At 40.5% G+C, this 17,516-nt stretch overlaps 1 protein-coding gene across 1 annotated transcript in view; it reads left to right on the plus strand.

Annotated features, from left to right (window-relative positions):
• DNAH8 (dynein axonemal heavy chain 8) overlaps positions 1 to 17,516 on the plus strand; it is a 332,098-nt gene that overhangs the window by 264,764 nt on the left and 49,818 nt on the right. The window contains exons 82-84 of the mRNA XM_034660654.1: positions 4,524 to 4,640; positions 6,455 to 6,556; positions 14,239 to 14,399. Of these exons, the coding sequence (XP_034516545.1) occupies positions 4,524 to 4,640; positions 6,455 to 6,556; positions 14,239 to 14,399 (380 nt within the window). The remainder of the gene's footprint in view (positions 1 to 4,523; positions 4,641 to 6,454; positions 6,557 to 14,238; positions 14,400 to 17,516) is intronic.

The following is a 17,516-nucleotide window of genomic DNA, read 5'->3' on the forward strand; positions in this document are numbered from 1 at the left end:
GAGCTCTCCGGGCTTGCAGTGGCAGTTGCAGACTTGGATATTTTATCCTGGCCCTTAAAAATAATTAGATATTAAATAAAAATGGCCATATCTAACACGACCCAGAGAATTCCACTACCAGCAGTTTTTCTTTCCAAAAAGTGTTTTCTTCTCTTACATCTTGTTTTCTTTCTCAAGTTTGAGCCTTGACAAACATTACCTTCAAGTTTAATAGTGCATGTGAAGGTCTTGCTTTGGGAAGGCATGATTACAGAGTTCTTAGTTTAAATGTTTTCAGAATAATTACAATAATATGATACAGGTTTAAAGAAAAGATCTTATACATTTTGCTTGATGGTTTTTTCCAGGGGTTCTGGCCATTTCTGTTCATTATTTTTACCTTTTAAAGTTTCCCTTATGTTGTGTAGTATGACTTGCATTTTTCCTTTTATGTTAGTTCCAGTAATTAAATAAACAGGATGCGATGCTCCAAAGAGAGCCTTGTTTTGCAGATGCAACTGAAGTGATTCTGTGTTGGGCTGTGGGAGGTGGGCTCATTGGGCTGAGGTAAAATCTCACATAAAATTGGAAATGACTTTGATATCATTAAAATGATCACTCCGTTGAGCAACTTGTCTTCAGCATCCAAAGGAGGATTCCAAGTTTTCCATATTTCACTAGTAGTTCTGTGTTTTGTAGATTCTTTGGAATACAAAAGAAGGAACCATATTGGTCAAATTCAGTAAAGAGTAGAGTAGTCTTCCTAAAAATCACCACTCTCCAACTTCATAATGAATACTAACTCCTTTCTGTTGAATCAGGTTTTATCTCTTTATCCTGACATTCAAATCTGTCTTTGTTCCACCCCTGAATCATTATGTGAGCATGTAGTTCCAGGTACTTACCCAAGGTCAGTCTCTGCTGCAGTAGAACCACTTACCTGCAGCCTCCTGCTAGATGAATCAGGAGCGTGGTGTTCTGTCTTTGCTCATGGCCTTTGCCAAGCCCGGAAGTCTTTTCTCCTTCTTTTTCAAAGACCAGCTTTAGTTTCATTCTTCCCAGAAGCCTCTGATTGAATGTCTTCTTCAGGCTTATCATTTGTTAAAATTTGACAATTATAGTCACCATCACATTGTCCTTTCCTTGTTTCTAAGTCTTATTTTCTCAACTGGATTGAAACTTCTTGAAAATACATTGATTTTAATATTTTTCCATTGTCTCACATAAGACTCATCCCATAGTTTCAAAAACACTAATTGGACTGAAAAGATTCGGTATTCCAAATATTACAAATTCTAGCCAAGCCCCCTGCTTTTGAGCTTCCAAATGAGTTCTTAGTTCTTTTCCCAATGGTTTAAGTTTATTCTGATAGTATTCCAAGGTGATCATTCAGGGTTCTTTCTTTATTGTCACTTAGATCAGTGAGTTAAAAAAAAAAAGAAAGAAAAAAAAGAAAGAAAAAAAGAAAAAAGAAAGAAAATGAAATGACTTCATTTGTGGAAGAAAATTCACCCTCCAAGATTTTGGTGTTTTTTTTTGTTTGTTTTTTTTTTTCCTGAGTAAGCTGAGCAGTCTATGACTTTAGTGAATCAACCTAAAAATTAAATGCTTTAAGTTAAATCTGATAGTAAATAGCATAAAGTGCAACAAATCTCAGCATTATAGCAATTTTCAAAGATCATATTTTAAGGAGCAACGGAATTGCAATGGCTCAGTGCATGTAAATGGAAGTGTTTCCATAGAGCCAATTTAAGCAGTTTTAGTAATTGGAAAGGAAGAATTATTTTTCATTCAGTCTCCTGTCTAATCGAACAGTAAATTTAAAAAATTAAGTCAAAATAGGTAAAGCTTTTTAAGAGTTGATTCTCTTTTTAAAAAAAAAATGGGAAAACATTTTCATTTCACCAATACATGGTTAGCTTTCTTCTTTTTGAAGGCTTCAAGATGGAAGAGATTCCAGAGACTCAAGGTTTAGCTGAATACATTTTCACATTAATATCACACAGAGTCTCCCAGCTCACTGTTGTTTCAAAATGACCCGGGGGAGGCTCCCCTTAATGTTTCTGGGATCCACTAAAGAAATTCTCTTGAATTTCTGACTCAGCCTCAGAAATTACCCCCAAGAGGGGGAGGAGAGTGCCTTTCATTCTGATAATAATCAATAATCAACCTGGTGTTTATTATGTAATCATAATCCTTTCCCCAAAAAGGGGCAAAAGGGGAGACAAAACTGGGAGACATGTTTCTTACTGTCAAGGTTCAAAATCTGGTTACAGGACCAAATATTTCAACATGAAGCAATTAAAAAAAAACACATTACAGTAACATGAATAATGCTGAGACCAGGAAGCAGAAAGATGTCAAGAGAAGCTGACACCTTTAAGAGCCAGGGTTCTCCCTCATGCACCAGGGATGATACCACAAGTCTGTCCATCTGTCAAGGCACCTCTGCTCCTTCTTGCCTTCTCTATGTTCAAGGTGGAAGATGGTGCTTCACAGCTCCCAAGTTTATAAGTCTCCCTAGTTTAAGCTCTAACTAGGATAAATTCTAGATAGCAATTCTGAACCCTAAGTTCAAATTCCTGGGAGGAGGAATCTGGTTGGCCTTTCTTGGGCTGGCTGTCCACCTTCTATCTAATTAGCTAGGGGATGAGGATGGGAGTCACACCGTACAAATGCCTAATATCTGACAACCTAACCTAAAGAAGTACCAGTCTAGAAACAATGTTTGTAGTTTACATTTTTAAGTGTTGTTTGTTTGCTCTCAGTCTTGTTAAAAAGGAGACAACAGACCCAGAATGGAGTTACTTGTGCTAAGTCCACATTGCCAAACTGAAACCAATACATAACCTAACTGCAATTTCAGCCTTCTCCAGGAATATAATTTTAACTAGTTAGTCTGAAATTTCCTGGTTAGCACTAGTAAGGTAATCCCCTAATAGGCCCCTTTTCACCCCCCAAAGAAGGTGACTTTGCCCAAAATAATCCTTTTTTCTTATTTATGACTTCCTCGTGCCATCCCTTCTCTGCCTTTAAAAACCTTTCGTTTTCTGTAGCTCTTTGGGGCTCCTTCCTATTTCCTAATGGGATACTGTCTGACTCATCAATTGTTCAATAAAGCCATGGAGATCTTTAAGATTTACTTGGGTGAATTTCTATTTAACAGTCCGATCTCCCAGGGTTGGGATATCTGGACCCAAATTACCCAGATTAATTTTCATGGTTTACTTAATATTTTAAAAGCACATTCTGAAAATCAGTAATTAAACCTTCTTGCTTTCTGAATTTTTTTTCTCTGACCTGTCCATGAACTTGTCTAAACTAAAATTCATTTAGATTCCTTTAAATGGTGGTATTTATTAGGATCTAAAGCATGGAGCAGCTGTAGTAAGAAGTACTGGAATGACTTGTGAAAACGTGTGTGTGTGTGTGTGTGTGTGTGTGTGTGTGTGTGTTAGGGAAGGCAGAAGAGAGAAAGAAAAGTTAGTATATATTTAGAGGTAGAGAAGTAGAATTATACCTTTCTATAGATGTTTTGGGATTCTCTTCTCCCCATGGATTCTCACCTCAGCCACTAGGGTCAAAGGGCGAGGAGCTAACCCAAAGAAATAATTGGACCTCCCTAGAGACTGGTTGTACGCGGAGGCAGAGAAAACTGATGGTATAGTGATATTTGAGTTAATCTATGTGGTTTGCTAGGTGCTCAGAGCCTGGAAGTACTGGTTCTAACATGGTCTACAAAATATCGAGGCAATTGAATCATTTGATCAGAGCCCATTTGGATTGCTTATGGGCCATTTGGCAATTCAAAACAGTTAGCCACTGTTCCATAGGAGAGAACAAATGAGGGCAATGTGAAAGTTTTAAGAAGGATGTATTATGTTTCATAATAGAGATTTGGGGTTTTCAAAGTGTGAAATTGCAAGATTGCAAAGTAAAACTAGCAGGGGGTCTAAATGCTCTTGAGTTCTTAAGTTATTCAACTGGAAAAACAAAAATTTAAACCCTTATATTTAACATTTGAAAATTTTAAGAGTACGACTTAAAATAAATTAATTCATTCAATAGACATTTACTGAGCACCTACTGCATTTTTTGGAATTGGCAATGGAAACCCAGACTTCTTTTAAAGCCCAAGAACTCCAATTTGGCAAATATTTGAAGATTTGTTCTTTTTTTAAAAAAAAAAAAATTTTTATTTACTTTTGCAAGAGAGAGAGCTTGCACATGTGCACACAAACAGGGGAGGGGCTCGGACCTTGATCCCAGGACCCTGGGATTATGACCTGAGCAGAAAACAGACACTTAACCAACTGAGCCACCCAGGCACCTGAGGATTTGTTCTTGTAAATCATCTGGCAATAGAGCCATGAAATAGTATTTCTAATGGTTAATATACCCCAAATTGTATACTGTTCTTTTATGACATCAACTTGTCTCTATATCATGCCTTAATTTTCCTGTACTTTATGTTTTAATAATAATAAGGGAAATCAGCTGCATTCAGTTTCAAAATCTCACTTATTTTCTTTGGTGTTGTTAAGGAGAGACGCAAATTTGGTCCCTTAGGATGGAATATTCCCTATGAATTCAATTCTGCTGACTTTGCAGCCAGTGTCCAGTTCATTCAGAATCACCTCGATGAATGCGATATTAAAAAAGTGAGTGAAATTGTTATTTTTCCCCCATGTTTATTGTTGTCCTCAAATCAAGTTTCTACAGACGTTTTCTGTCTATAATACACAGTTGAACCTGCTGAGGTTCCCCCTACCTCCCCAAAAAGGGACTGCTCATTCTAATCCATTGTAACCAGTCCAGCCATTTCCCCTCATACCCCTACTGCCCATAGGAGTGCATTCGGATCCCAATCTCACACTTGTGTTCCCCCCCGGTCTCTGTCCTGTGCACACACAGCAGAGACAGACCGTAAATGAGGCAACTTGGTGTGTGCAGAAACTCCACAACCTTCCTCATATCGCACCTAAGTGCCCCAGTGCACTTCAAGAGAAGGTGCACCTTAAATCACATTTCCCGCATCTCACTGATGCCTCTTCAGAAGGGAAAATGCCCACACAAGGGTTCTTTCTCACCTTTAGTCACGTCTTAACAGATGTTTAAACTTACGCAAATAGATGGCAATAATTTCTACTAAAGGTCAATGATCCTTGTCCAGCATTTCACAGTTCTCAAAGTGCTCGTGCATGGAGGGTCACACCTGTGCCTTCACAGCTCTGTGAGGGAGGCTCAAAAGGCATCACTGTCATCCATCCCCATTTTACTGATGAGACAAGAGAGAATAAAGGACTTCCTCCAGGTCACAGAGCTAAGAATACAACCCAGTTGTCCCTCCACATGTGTTAGAATGGGTTGGAAATCCGTTTTTTTCTATAACCTGGAGCAAGTTTATGAGCTCTCAGAGCCTGTTTCCTCATCTACAAAACGGCCTTGGTTTCTGTGAGGAATAAGTGAGTTAACGTTGGTGAAGGCCCAGGATATGTTGCGCAATAAGAACTCAGTAACTTCCAGTTTCCTACTGTCCCCACTTCTCTTCCTTCTCATAGTAGATCGTGAAGCTCATTATAGATACTGGAGTGTCAGCATGATGACGGTAAGTCATGATGAATTTTTATGTGGGCCACTGGAGGATCTAGAATCAAACTGTTATTTTTCCTTGAAGTTACAAAAGGATATGAAATTGAGTATGACAGTTTGATGAAAAATTACATCGTATGGGTTCATATTTCATTCTTGTTTATCATTTTGTATATACAAATAATAGTTAACCTTGAAATAGTTGCTTTGAAAGGCAGTGGAGCTAGTGAAGCAAAATTCAGCCAAAAGAAAGTAAATAAAAAAAAAATCAAGCATTCTTACTTTTCCTACCCCAAATGTATTAAGTAAAAAAAACCAAAACTATTAATATCTGTAATGTATTGCTAGGATAAGATTGCTATGGAAATTAATAAATACTTTGATTAGTTATAGCTCACAGAATGAGACAGCAAAGGATTGCATTGTAGAAAAATGCTGTGAATGAATAATTTTCTGGTTGTTCTCATACTGATTCAGACAATATATTACTAAGAAAGCATATTAAACAGTTGATTATTTGATTTTTTTTCCTTTCTTCACTAAACATGACCTTTTTCTTTTCTAACAGCTTAGCATAACTATAATGAGTATTATAGATGATTACAATCACAGAATGAAAAAATAGTCCTCCCCCCCATTTTAAATAATCAATGAGTAATATATGCACTTGATATTTAATATTGTAGGTTTTTCTTGGTGACCAAACCCTGGCAGTTTCAGTCATGTAATAGCAGAAGAGTTTCTAACAGAAGATTACGAGTCATTTTAAATGTGATCTAGCTCATGCTTCCTTTTTGAGACGTTTCCTCCAGGGAAAGACCTGAAATGTTTAGAATTACTTGTTTGGATTGACAATGAATAATCTTTTGTATTTTTAATAAAGGGTGTATCATGGAGTACAGTTCGGTACATGATTGGAGAAGTTCAATATGGAGGCAGAGTGACAGATGACTTTGATAAACGTCTACTTAATTGCTTTGCTAGAGTAAGTCAATTTACAGAAAAAGCATGGGACACATTTCATTGCATTTTCCTTTTAAACAAGAATATTTGTTTGTTTGTTTGTAATCAGTGAGCCAAACTTAAGGGAGGGGAAAAAAAAAAAACCCCAGACAGCAGAGCTGCTGAAAAGAAACAGCCAACAAAACCCAAACCCCAAACAAACCCAAACCCAAACCAACTAGCAATCTACTTGCGGCCCAGAGCACAACAGCGGCCAACTCCCAGTGGTCTGTAAATTGTCCCCTGTATAAATGAGTTGCTTATTTTCAGTGTCTCTCCCCACGCCCCCTCCTCCGTGAAAACATGACATTTTATTTGCTACTTCCTCTGAGTGCAAGTCTCATGAAGATTTCAAGCCCCCAAATAAGTGACTGGAGAATTAACCAAATTTGAGTATTCTCATCTTTTCCATTAGGACAATTGAAAATTGATGGAGTGTTCATTTTTCCCTCTGTGCCCAGTAAAATCTACGTACATCACACTGGCAAACATTTTCTAGAGAAAATTATTCCTTAGCAATTAGTTTTCACGTGTCAGTGATAAATCGTATAAATATATGTACCAGACTCAAACTCTTCTTAAAATTTTTACATGTTAAAGAAGCAATATACATTACCTAAGTGGGAAAAATCAGATATATGGTATTTTATGGTTATTTGACTTCTTTATAGTAGGATCTATATTGGTAATTCTGTTCCAGTGATTTTTCTTCCCCTTAACAAAAACAGCAAAGCATAAGCTTTGGGGGTATTTTGGTAAATTGGAGTTGACCAGGAATCTGATTTTTCTTTTAATCCTTATTTATTTTTGCAAGTTTTTCTTAAAGTCATATGTGGAGAAAGGTAGATGATAAGTGTTGTGTGGAGGTGGGAGCCTGGCTGCTGGAGATTAAATCAGTACAGACTTCCTAGAAAGCAACTGGGCAAAACTTACCGAAATTAAGTATTCTAGGTAGACACATCCCAGAACATTTCTGGAAAAAGTCCACAAATGGACATGTATAATAATGTTTATGGCAATATTGTATGTGGAGCTGAAGGTAACCATTGTAGGTTGGGTTACTTGGGGGTTCCCCTTCCCCAGGGCACGACCTTGGTTGAGGCAGGCTCTCTTCTGCCAGGGTAATACCTTGGGAGGGACAATGTGATGAGCCCTCAACCAATATTCCAGACAGCTGAGGGAGTGTGTGCCTGGGTCCTGAAGAAGGAACTGGTGGTACATTGCAACATCCACTACAAACGCCTAAGAATCTTAAGACGTAGTGAATGAACACAATGGAATATTATTGCTCACCCTTCTGGGGTACAAGCTGGCGGCACTTAGTCATAACGAGTGTGTAATACTTTCTGAAGCAGACTCCCACTCCTGAGTATATGTGTCAGAGAAATTCGCAAACGTGTCTGTAGACATGTACAAAGATATCGATCATAATGTTGTTTGTAGTAGTAGGAAATTGAAAGTAACCTAGGAGTCTGCCATGGGGGACTAGATGAATTAAATGTTTTAGATGCCTATCATGGAATATAATGTGGCACTTGGAAGAAATGATCCATATGGCATCATGTATAGATTTTAAAAACTTAAGTGTTGAGTGTACAGCCTAAAAAAATAAAGTGAGATCTACAAAGTAATACATGTGTATTTCACAAGGACGTAGATCAAACATTTAAATAGATGCTCTCGGAGGGAAGGAGACTGGAAGTGGAGATCAGGACTGAATGGGGAAAAATAAATATAAAAGGGGCCTAAACTCTGGGCACCTGGGTGGCTCAGCTGGTTAAGCATCTGACTCTTGATTTCAGCTCAGGTCATGATCTCAGGGTTGTGAGATTGAGGCCCACATTGGGCTCCATGCTGAGCATGGAGCCTGCTTAAGATTCTCTTTCTCCCTCCCCCTCTGCCACTACCCTCTGCTTGCTCTCTTTCTCTCTCTCTCTCTCTCTCTCTCTCTGTCTCTCAAAAAAAAGGGGGGGGGCTAAATTCATGAGAAATGATAAAGAAATATGGTAAACTCACCTCTGTATCTGAGGTTTAAAGGAATAAAAAGATGTCTTGTATACTGTGTGTTAGAATAATTGCAGAAGTATCTGAAATTGGAGTTTTCTACTCGAGATTCTGAGAAGTGGTTAGATTTTGCATATATTGTACAGATACTACCAGCTGAATGCTAATGGCGAAAGATGAGAGGGTCAAGAATCACTCCCAGCTTTGACTTAAACAACTGGGTAGAGAATAGGACTATTTACAGAGGAGAAGGGCTACAGGAGGAAGGAGTTTTATTGGCTGGGGCCAGAAATTAGTTCTGTTCTGATCATGTAACTTTTGAGATGCCTAATAGGCACCCAAATGGAGTTGTCTAACACTGAAGTTCCCTAAAAGCAGGGACTTTGCCTAATTACATCACTGCCTTATTCCCAGAATGCAGGGCAGAACCTAGAACATACTACGTGATCAATAAATATTTGTTGGATAAGAGAATGAAGGAAGGTAAAAAAAGGCAGTTGGATTTACAGGTCTGGAGCTCAGGAGAGAGAGGTCAGGGTTAGAGAAAAAGAGTTGGAATTTGTCAGCATATAGATGGCATTTGAAGTCAAGATAACAGATGAGAGCATCATCTAGAAGAAAGTGTAGAGAAAGAAAACAAGCTAAGGACCGGGCTTTGAGTATTGTAATGTATCAAGAAAGAAGAAATGGTCAACTGAGAGACTTCAAGGAAGATAAGGAAAGGGACTTTACCTGTACTATTTGCGTGATAAATCTTTAAAAAACATAAACTACTTTTAAGAAATATGAAATATACAGAAAAATGTATAAAACATAAACATACAATTTAGTAAGTCTCTTCAAATAGACATAGAATATTTCCAGCTCCCCCAAAGACTCATGCATGTCCCTTCTCCATCACAACTCCCCATTCCCTCAAGGTAACCACAATTCTGACTTTTATACAAACGGTTTCTTTCTTACTGTACTTTTACCATCTAAGTAATACTCCTTATTAACATAGTTCAATTTTGCCTGTTTTTGAACTTCATGTAAATGGAACCATACAGTATGTTCTCATTTTGGTGTCTGGCTTCTTTTTCTCAATGTGGTATTTTGAGATTCACCCATGTTGTATGTAGTCTACTCATTTTCCTTTACAGTGTTGGTTCCATTGTATTGTACTGGTGGAAATCAGGATTGCTTCCAATTGGAGCCACTACAAATAATTCATCAGGGAACATTCTTATACAAGATTCTTGGAGCACACAGATATGCCTTTCTATTAGGAGTGGAATTGCTAGGTTATAGGGTTTGCGTACTTTCCATTTTAGTCGATCACATCCATCTGGTTTCCAAAGTGCTGTTCCAAGAACACATCCAGCAGAAGAATGAGATACCCTATTTCACTACATCCTCACAACACAGGGCATCATTAGTCTCTTAAATGTTAGCCATTCTGGTTGCCATCTCACTTCGGTTTTAATTTTTATTTCTCTGAATGCTAATGGACTTGAACACCTTCACATGTTGATTCACTGCTTTAGTGACTTGCTGGTACGTTCTTGGCTCTATTTCTCTTGAGTTGTCTGTCTTTTAAAAATATTGATTTACAGGAGCTTTTTGCATATTCTGGATGTAATTTGTTGATTGTGTGGTTGTAAATTTCTTTCCCCACTCTGAGCCTTGCCTCTCCATTCTCTTACTAGTCTTTTAATGATTAGAAATACTTAATTTTAGTATACCTGGTATGTATTTTTCTATTCCTTTTATTTCAACCTTTCTGTGTCATTACGTTTCAGATTTATCTCTTGTAAACAACAAATAGCTGGAATTTTTAATATCTAGTCTGAAGGTCTCTGTATTTTAACAGGCAAATTAATCATTTTACTGTGATTACTCCTATGTTTTGACTTATTCTACCATTTTCTTTTGTGGTTTTCATGAGCCATACTTTTTTGGGGGCCTTTTATTCCCCTTCTTTCCTGCTTTTTAAAAATGTGTTTTTATATTTCTGTATTGATTTGAAAATTACGTATTCCATTTTTAGTCTTCACATTTTCTAACATGATTCCTTAAGTGAAAATATAACCCTACATTTTAGGCTTTACCTTTGAGCCCTTCTGATTTGTATCTTCTATATTATGGCCACGGAGCATTCTGGCTCCTCCTCATTTTTATTCCCATCCCTGTTACTCATTACAATAATTTTACGACCAGTGCTGATTTAGATTTATCCATGTGTACTGGTTGTTAGAAGGAGGGCAGCCCATTCCTTATGATGGGGGAAGCCTAGGAAACCTATGGATGCAGAGACCGGAAGGTTGGTTGGGGGAAGATGGGGTTGTTTTCTTCTAATCGTATCTATGCTCAGAGTGAAATAAGAAACATCATCGCCTAAGGGGATGCAGGTCACCAGCTGAGGGAATGGGACATTTGAAGAAAGGGGAAGAGATGTGAAGTAGTTGCCTTGGAGAGTGGGAAATACGTGATCCTCATACATGCGTTCAGCCTCCCCCACTAGACTGTAAGCCCATTAAAATAAGAACAGGCCATCTAAGTCTCTGTGTCCTTTCTCGCACCTAGGATACACTCAATACATGTTTGTTGATGATGATAAACGTAATTTAATCTCAGCAGATTGAGTTTTATGTGCCTGGGGTCATGGTCGTTCAAGACAGTAGACTGGATTGAATTTTCAATGACCCCACAGCACAACCTGAAAATCAGGTATACTTTTTTTTTTTTTACAACACTTTATATTGGCTTAAAAAAATTGCTTAGACTTCTTCTAAGACGTAGAGTTCGAGGAGAGTCCTGATTAACCAGGACTTAGATGGTTTGTCTTTATTTTATTGAAATTGCCTTACTTAAAGATGGCAAGAACACCGCAGGTTGCTGGCAAAGTGAAGGGGATTTCTAAGAGACCTCTTTGCCCTCCACATCAGAACCAAAGTGGGCTCTCTGGATCGCAGCTCAGAGCTGCTTGTGGGCAAAGGGAGGGAGAAGAAAAGAGCCTGTTGCTCTAACTGTTGCACCTTCACAACCTCAGGGTGGACACTTCCTCCCTCTGTCCTGAATCTGTCTCCCCCTCTTCTACTTCTTCCCTATTCCCACCCCACATTACCGCCCCCCATACTCAGGACAATAGAAGGCTAGTCAGCAGACCCCAGTCCCCTCTCAGAAGGCTACAGTTCTCCAGCCTCTGGGCCTGCGCCCCACCTGGGGGAAGCCCGTCTGGGGTTTAATTAATGCCCTAAATGAAAAGCTCATCCTACCATTTTCCATTCTTTTGCCCCTGAGCAGCTTCTCCACCCCTCATTTCCCCCTCTCCCAGGCCCTACTTTCTCTCTCTCTCCTGACTTGCCTTAGAATTGCTCCATCTTCAATGGCTCCAGCTCTCTGACCACTGGGTAGCCCCGCCCCTTACTCCCCCTGAATGTACACTTCAGCCTGCACTCCCTTCAGCCTCATATCTCATCTGCTCCTTTCCCTCACCTGTTCCACGTGGCCCCTCAATAAACAGAGAGGTGAGTTTGGGTCTCTGGCTGTAAGGACACGGGGCTACCAGGAAACTCTACTGAAGAAGGCTGCAGAAAGCACCTTGGCACCCTCATGCTGCCTTCCCCTATCTCAGTCCTTCTAACCTGCTGACCTGCTGACCTAACCTCCTTGTGGCCCCTTTACCTTGATCATGCTACCCAGAGGGAGGCTCTGTTTAATTGTGTATCAGTTCCTTCAAGCTGGATCCTCTGTCTCTACAATTTTCAATCCGGGGTTTATCTTTGAACCCCTGGTGGTTTTCTCTGTTCTCAACATCTTACCATGTGTCTCCCCTCAAACCAACCATTGTAGAACTTTATTTATTGTCCTTGGAGGATGACTGCGTATATTTGTATGGCACCTTCTAGAGTCTCCCGCAGTCATTCCATGTTGACTTCCTATTTCTTATATTGACTGTCCCCCAAAATATCCTCCAAAATTGCTGAAACTCGGCTGTGTGTGTGTGTGTGTGTGACTCCAGCTCTTTATGGGCGTATTAATAAAGTAATAGAAAAACAGGAAGAAACTTCATTTTGCTTTTATAGATTTACGTCATCTGGTACTGGAGAACTCAGTGTGGGCCCTGTTGTGGCCTTCCCTCCCTAGTCATCCACAGCACCACAAACACAACCTTTCTAATTAATGGCCATGATCATGTAGCACCGTTTTCTTTAATAACTTTGAACGGCTCCTCATTTCTTAAATCAACGCCAGTCATCACCTGGACCTATCTACCCTAAATTTCACCATTTCCTCATTTTGCCTTGCATTTTTGCATCAGTTCCTCTGTGCCTTTGCTGCTGGGGTCTCCCCAGTCTCTAGTTACCCTGTTGAAATCCTATCCTTCGAGACCTAGCTCTAAGATCACTTCCCAGATAAAGCCTTACCTGACATCCAGCTGCCTATTCTCTCTTCCTGCTTTAAGCCTCCTTGTATTTTGCTTATTTTTATTTCCTCTGGCTCTTCCCCTAGTGGACTTTGTACTATGGCTTATTCTGTAATTGACTTACCCCTCCAGTGGGTCACAAGCTCCTTGGAGGAAAAGAACTGTGTGTGACTCACCTTTGCCTTCTATTCCAGTCCTATGATCCGTGCCTTGTGCCTAGGAGTTAACTAGGATAGAACTGGGGGTGTGGCAGGGGGTGGGGGGAGGACAGAAGGAAGAACCAGCACACAGGGCATTTCAGAGTGACCACTGGACCTAAAAAGAGCTGGAAGAAGGATATGGAAGGAAGATGCTAGAGAAAGTGTAACCCACTGAAGTGAAGCGCAATTCCCATCTCTTTTCACATTGAGTCCTCCGAGTGATTCAGACATCCTGCCTGCGCTTCTGTTCTTCCTGTCTTCCCATTATTTCCTTTCCTGCTGAGAAAATTGCTCTGTTAGACACTGAAGTCATTGCCTCAAATCTGGCTTATAGGCATTCGGCATTCTTTTTTTTTTTTTTTTTCCTCTTCAGAATAAGTCTATTCACACCAAGTATATATTTGTTCTCTTGCTTTTACATTACAGGTAATCAATTCATATGGAATGAGAAAAGGATGTCTTCAGGCAAACAATAAGACTGTTGGATACATTTGCTTCTTGTGGCCAGGGACATAACTTAATTAACAGAGGGAGCTCTCCAGCTCGGGGTGGGAGGGGAGACAATTGTTAAGAAGTTTTCCTGGCCTTGCATGGTGCACGGTGCTGCTGTGAGCCACCCTGAGCATGGCACATTCCCCGGCATGAACCCTGTTTTGGGGGCGAAGGGAGGCCACGGAAATGCCCAGATCTTCTTTCGTGTGTGTAGTAATGGCCTCCTCTATGCAGTGTGCTCCCATTTGTCTTCAGAAGTGGGATGGAGGGTCGTGAGTTTACTTGGAGCAGTGAGCGGGCTTGCAAGGCTGGCTCTCTCGTCACTGTCAGCAAGCGTCTTTGGTGTTCAAGAGAGGCTCAGAGACTTCCCTGTTTTTGTGTCATGTGGCCTCTCTCTTTTCTTCATATTTGTGCTAATTATTTCTATCAGTGGTTTTCTTAAGTTCCTTTCGAACCCAATATAAAAATCTATTAAAATGGAAATAAGGTGACCCTTCCTTCCTTATAGTTTTCATTTAGATGCTCATCACTTTTATTTCTTCTGTTTTCTCTCCCGTATAGGTCTGGTTCAGTGAGAAGATGTTTGAACCATCGTTCTGTTTTTATACTGGATATAAAATCCCCTTGTGCAAAACCCTGGATCAGTATTTTGAGTACATCCAGTCACTGCCATCCCTAGATAACCCCGAAGTCTTTGGGCTGCACCCTAATGCTGATATCACGTAAGTTCCTGGCATTTTTTAATTTTAAGGAATCATTTGCAACTCAGCCTGGCAAAGGCTGTGCATTTCATTTTCTCTCTTAATTTCTCTCCTTTCCCTTCTTTTTATTTTGCTGTGAAAAATAATGTCACTTCCTGTCTCCCAATTACAACTTTGTCATATCTTGGCCTGCTCTCCCCTCACTAAATCCTGAGGCTCCAGAGTTTATGACAATGTTAAAGCTCTAATTTATGCATTGATTATCTCTCCTCTGTCCTGTCATAAAACCAGCTGGTGTTATTGGTATCGATGCTTTCTACTGATAGGACAAGAGTCTCCCAGCTTCTTGTCTTTTACCAAAAAAAAAAAAAATCCATTAAAAATAATGGTCATAAACAGAGTCTAAAAGGGCCAGGAGGATGAGGAACTGTGCTGCCGCTTGATCCTCTCTCTAGTGGTCCCTGTGCCCTCACTTGATTGGTTGCTTCCTTCTGTCACTAACACCCATGGTGGGCGCAGAGCCCAGAGGAAAGGCTTGGGTCTCAGCTCCACATGAGGCCCCCGCTCTGATCACTGAGGTAAGAGATGATGAGTGAAGAGACAAGAAATGCATCCAGATCCCAAGTCCCTTCTCAGACCCATCCTTTGAATGAAGGAACCTGAAAACCAGGCTATCCAGTTCCACAGAGAGGGCGCCAAGAAGCCCCAGCTGAGATTCTCCTATGGATGGTCACCGCCTCTGGCCCATCGAGGAAAAACCACTTAGTTCATATCTAGAAGACTGGTTTTCGGGGATGGAAGAGATCAAGACGCCTCTGGCAGATTCTAAGCTGTGACAACCCATCGAGAAGGAATGGGGTGTCCCTCTCTCCTAGTCACTCACCGGCCGCTGCAATGTTAACAGTTCTGCAAAGGGGCATGGACATGCCTCACCTTCTGCTTCTCTGCCCTTGCCCAGCATCCACGGAGTCCCAGCAAGCTCCCCTGCATTGTCTCTCTACCCCTGAATATACATGTACTTCACCCCTCATGAGAGGCTTGGCCTCCTGGCCTCTTTGTCACCCACACTGATTCTAACTTGTCCAAATCCTCTGATCTCTCCCATGCTGCTTTTCATCTTAAAAGACATAGGCATGACCCAGAAGAGCCACGAATGGCTAACATTCTTTTCAGACCCCATGATGGAACAATGAGGGCTCTGGTGGTTATTTGAAGAGGCCATCATAAGTCAGCTGAAGACAGGAAAGAGGTGAAGAAATAAAAAGATTCCTCAGGGATCCATTTGGAATCAACTCAAACATCATCTGAAAGAAAAAAACAGAGAAATAGTTTTGCTTTAGCTGAAACATTAAAGATCTGAGGCAGACCATGTCATTCCTCTGTTCAGAAGCCTCCTGTCTCCTGTCTCACTCCAAGTTGAGTTCAGAGAGGACAGTGACTGACAGACAGGTGACATGCAAGGACATGCAAGACCACCTGCCCCCACCTCTTGGCCTGGCCTCCTCTGCCCACACCTGCACTCACTGCCCTGCTCCAGCTCCTGCCAGCTTCCTGTTACTCAGGCCAGGATGGCTCCCCCAATGGGATACTTGCACCTCCCAGAACCTCCCTCCCCCAGATACCATTGTGGCTTACGTTTCCACCTTTTCTGGTCTTTACGTAAATGTTACCTTTTCAATGATATTTTCCCTTGCTGCCCTATTTAAAAATTGCAGAGCACTCCCCAGCCCTCACCCCAGACTCCATCCTCCTTGCCGCTTTTTTCTTTAGATTGTATCACTAACTGACGTACTCTATATTTACCGATTTATTTGCTATCATCTATCTACCATCATTAAACATAAGTGCCATTATGTCTGAAACTTAGGTCTATTTTTCCTGCTACTGTATCTCCAGGGCTGCACAGTGCCTGATGCTCGGGGACTGATTGTGGGATGTACCAGCGATATTAAATTCTTCTGGGTTATGAAGAATCTAATGAATGGGGATAGTCTATAGAAACAGCTCGTGAGGTCATGCGGGTGGGCAGAAAAACGGCCGATGTTTTAAAGCACTAATACATTAGTAATTGAAGCAGCTCACATATGAGGGCACCGGACTTTGATTTCATCCTTGGCAAAAGCCCAATGAGTCGTGGCAGCCGGTTCCTGGAGAATTAGATCCTGTTGGGCGCTGTAAGATTCTGCCGGGGAGTGTGGAAAGCACGGTTGAACTCAACTCATCTCATCCTGACTTACCCTTATTACCATAGCAGTTTTTTTGGTCATCAGCTCTCAAGAAAGATAAGCCAGAACTAGAAAAGGCCCAGAGAAGTACAACTTAAATGTAACCCAGATGGGAGTCAGTGTTGAGACAAACTATTTTTTTCCCTTCACTCTTTATTTTGAACTATTATAAACCCTCGGAAAAGTACAGTGAACACCATTTACCCTTCACCCAGAGTCATCAACTGTTAACATTTTGTACATTTGCCCTTTCTCTTTCTATATTTATATCTTTGTATATTTATAGATCTATGGTTTATCCATATGTAACTGCATCTATTTCTGTGTGTGTGTGTGTGTGTGTGTGTGTGTGTGTGTGTGTGTGATTATAGCCCCTCTCAATGGATAGAGCTAGGAAATAAGTACTTTTAAAAACGTCATGAGCTAATACTAATAACTCCAATTCCAAAGGTATACCGCATGTCTCTTCCTTGTCATCCCTCATTTCAAAATTGATATCTCCTTTCTCCCATGGTAAGAGCTCTGGTTCCCAGTAAGTTCAGTATTTACTTATTTGCTCTTAATCACTCCACTGATACCACTACCAACAACAAATGTATTAAGGGGAGGTCAAGACTCTTGGCAGTCCTCTGGTCCCTAGAACATACCCCACTGAAGTCGTACAGAGCACTAGATTCAAGTTACTCAGATTGTTTCTTCTGTGTGGTTATGCTGTCAATTGATAGATAGGTGCATTCGTTTATTTCTATTCATATTACATTTAGTTTTTGTCCATATTCGTTGATTGTCTTAAATATGTGAAACATGGACATGGCTTGAAAATCATGACTAGGGGGCACCTGGGTGGCTCAGTTGGTTAAGCATCTGCCTTCAGCTCAGGTCATGATCCTAGGTTTCTGGGATTGAGTCCCGT

Source organism: Ailuropoda melanoleuca, chromosome 5 (genome assembly GCF_002007445.2).
Source record: "Ailuropoda melanoleuca isolate Jingjing chromosome 5, ASM200744v2, whole genome shotgun sequence".
NCBI classification, from domain to species: domain Eukaryota; kingdom Metazoa; phylum Chordata; class Mammalia; order Carnivora; family Ursidae; genus Ailuropoda; species Ailuropoda melanoleuca.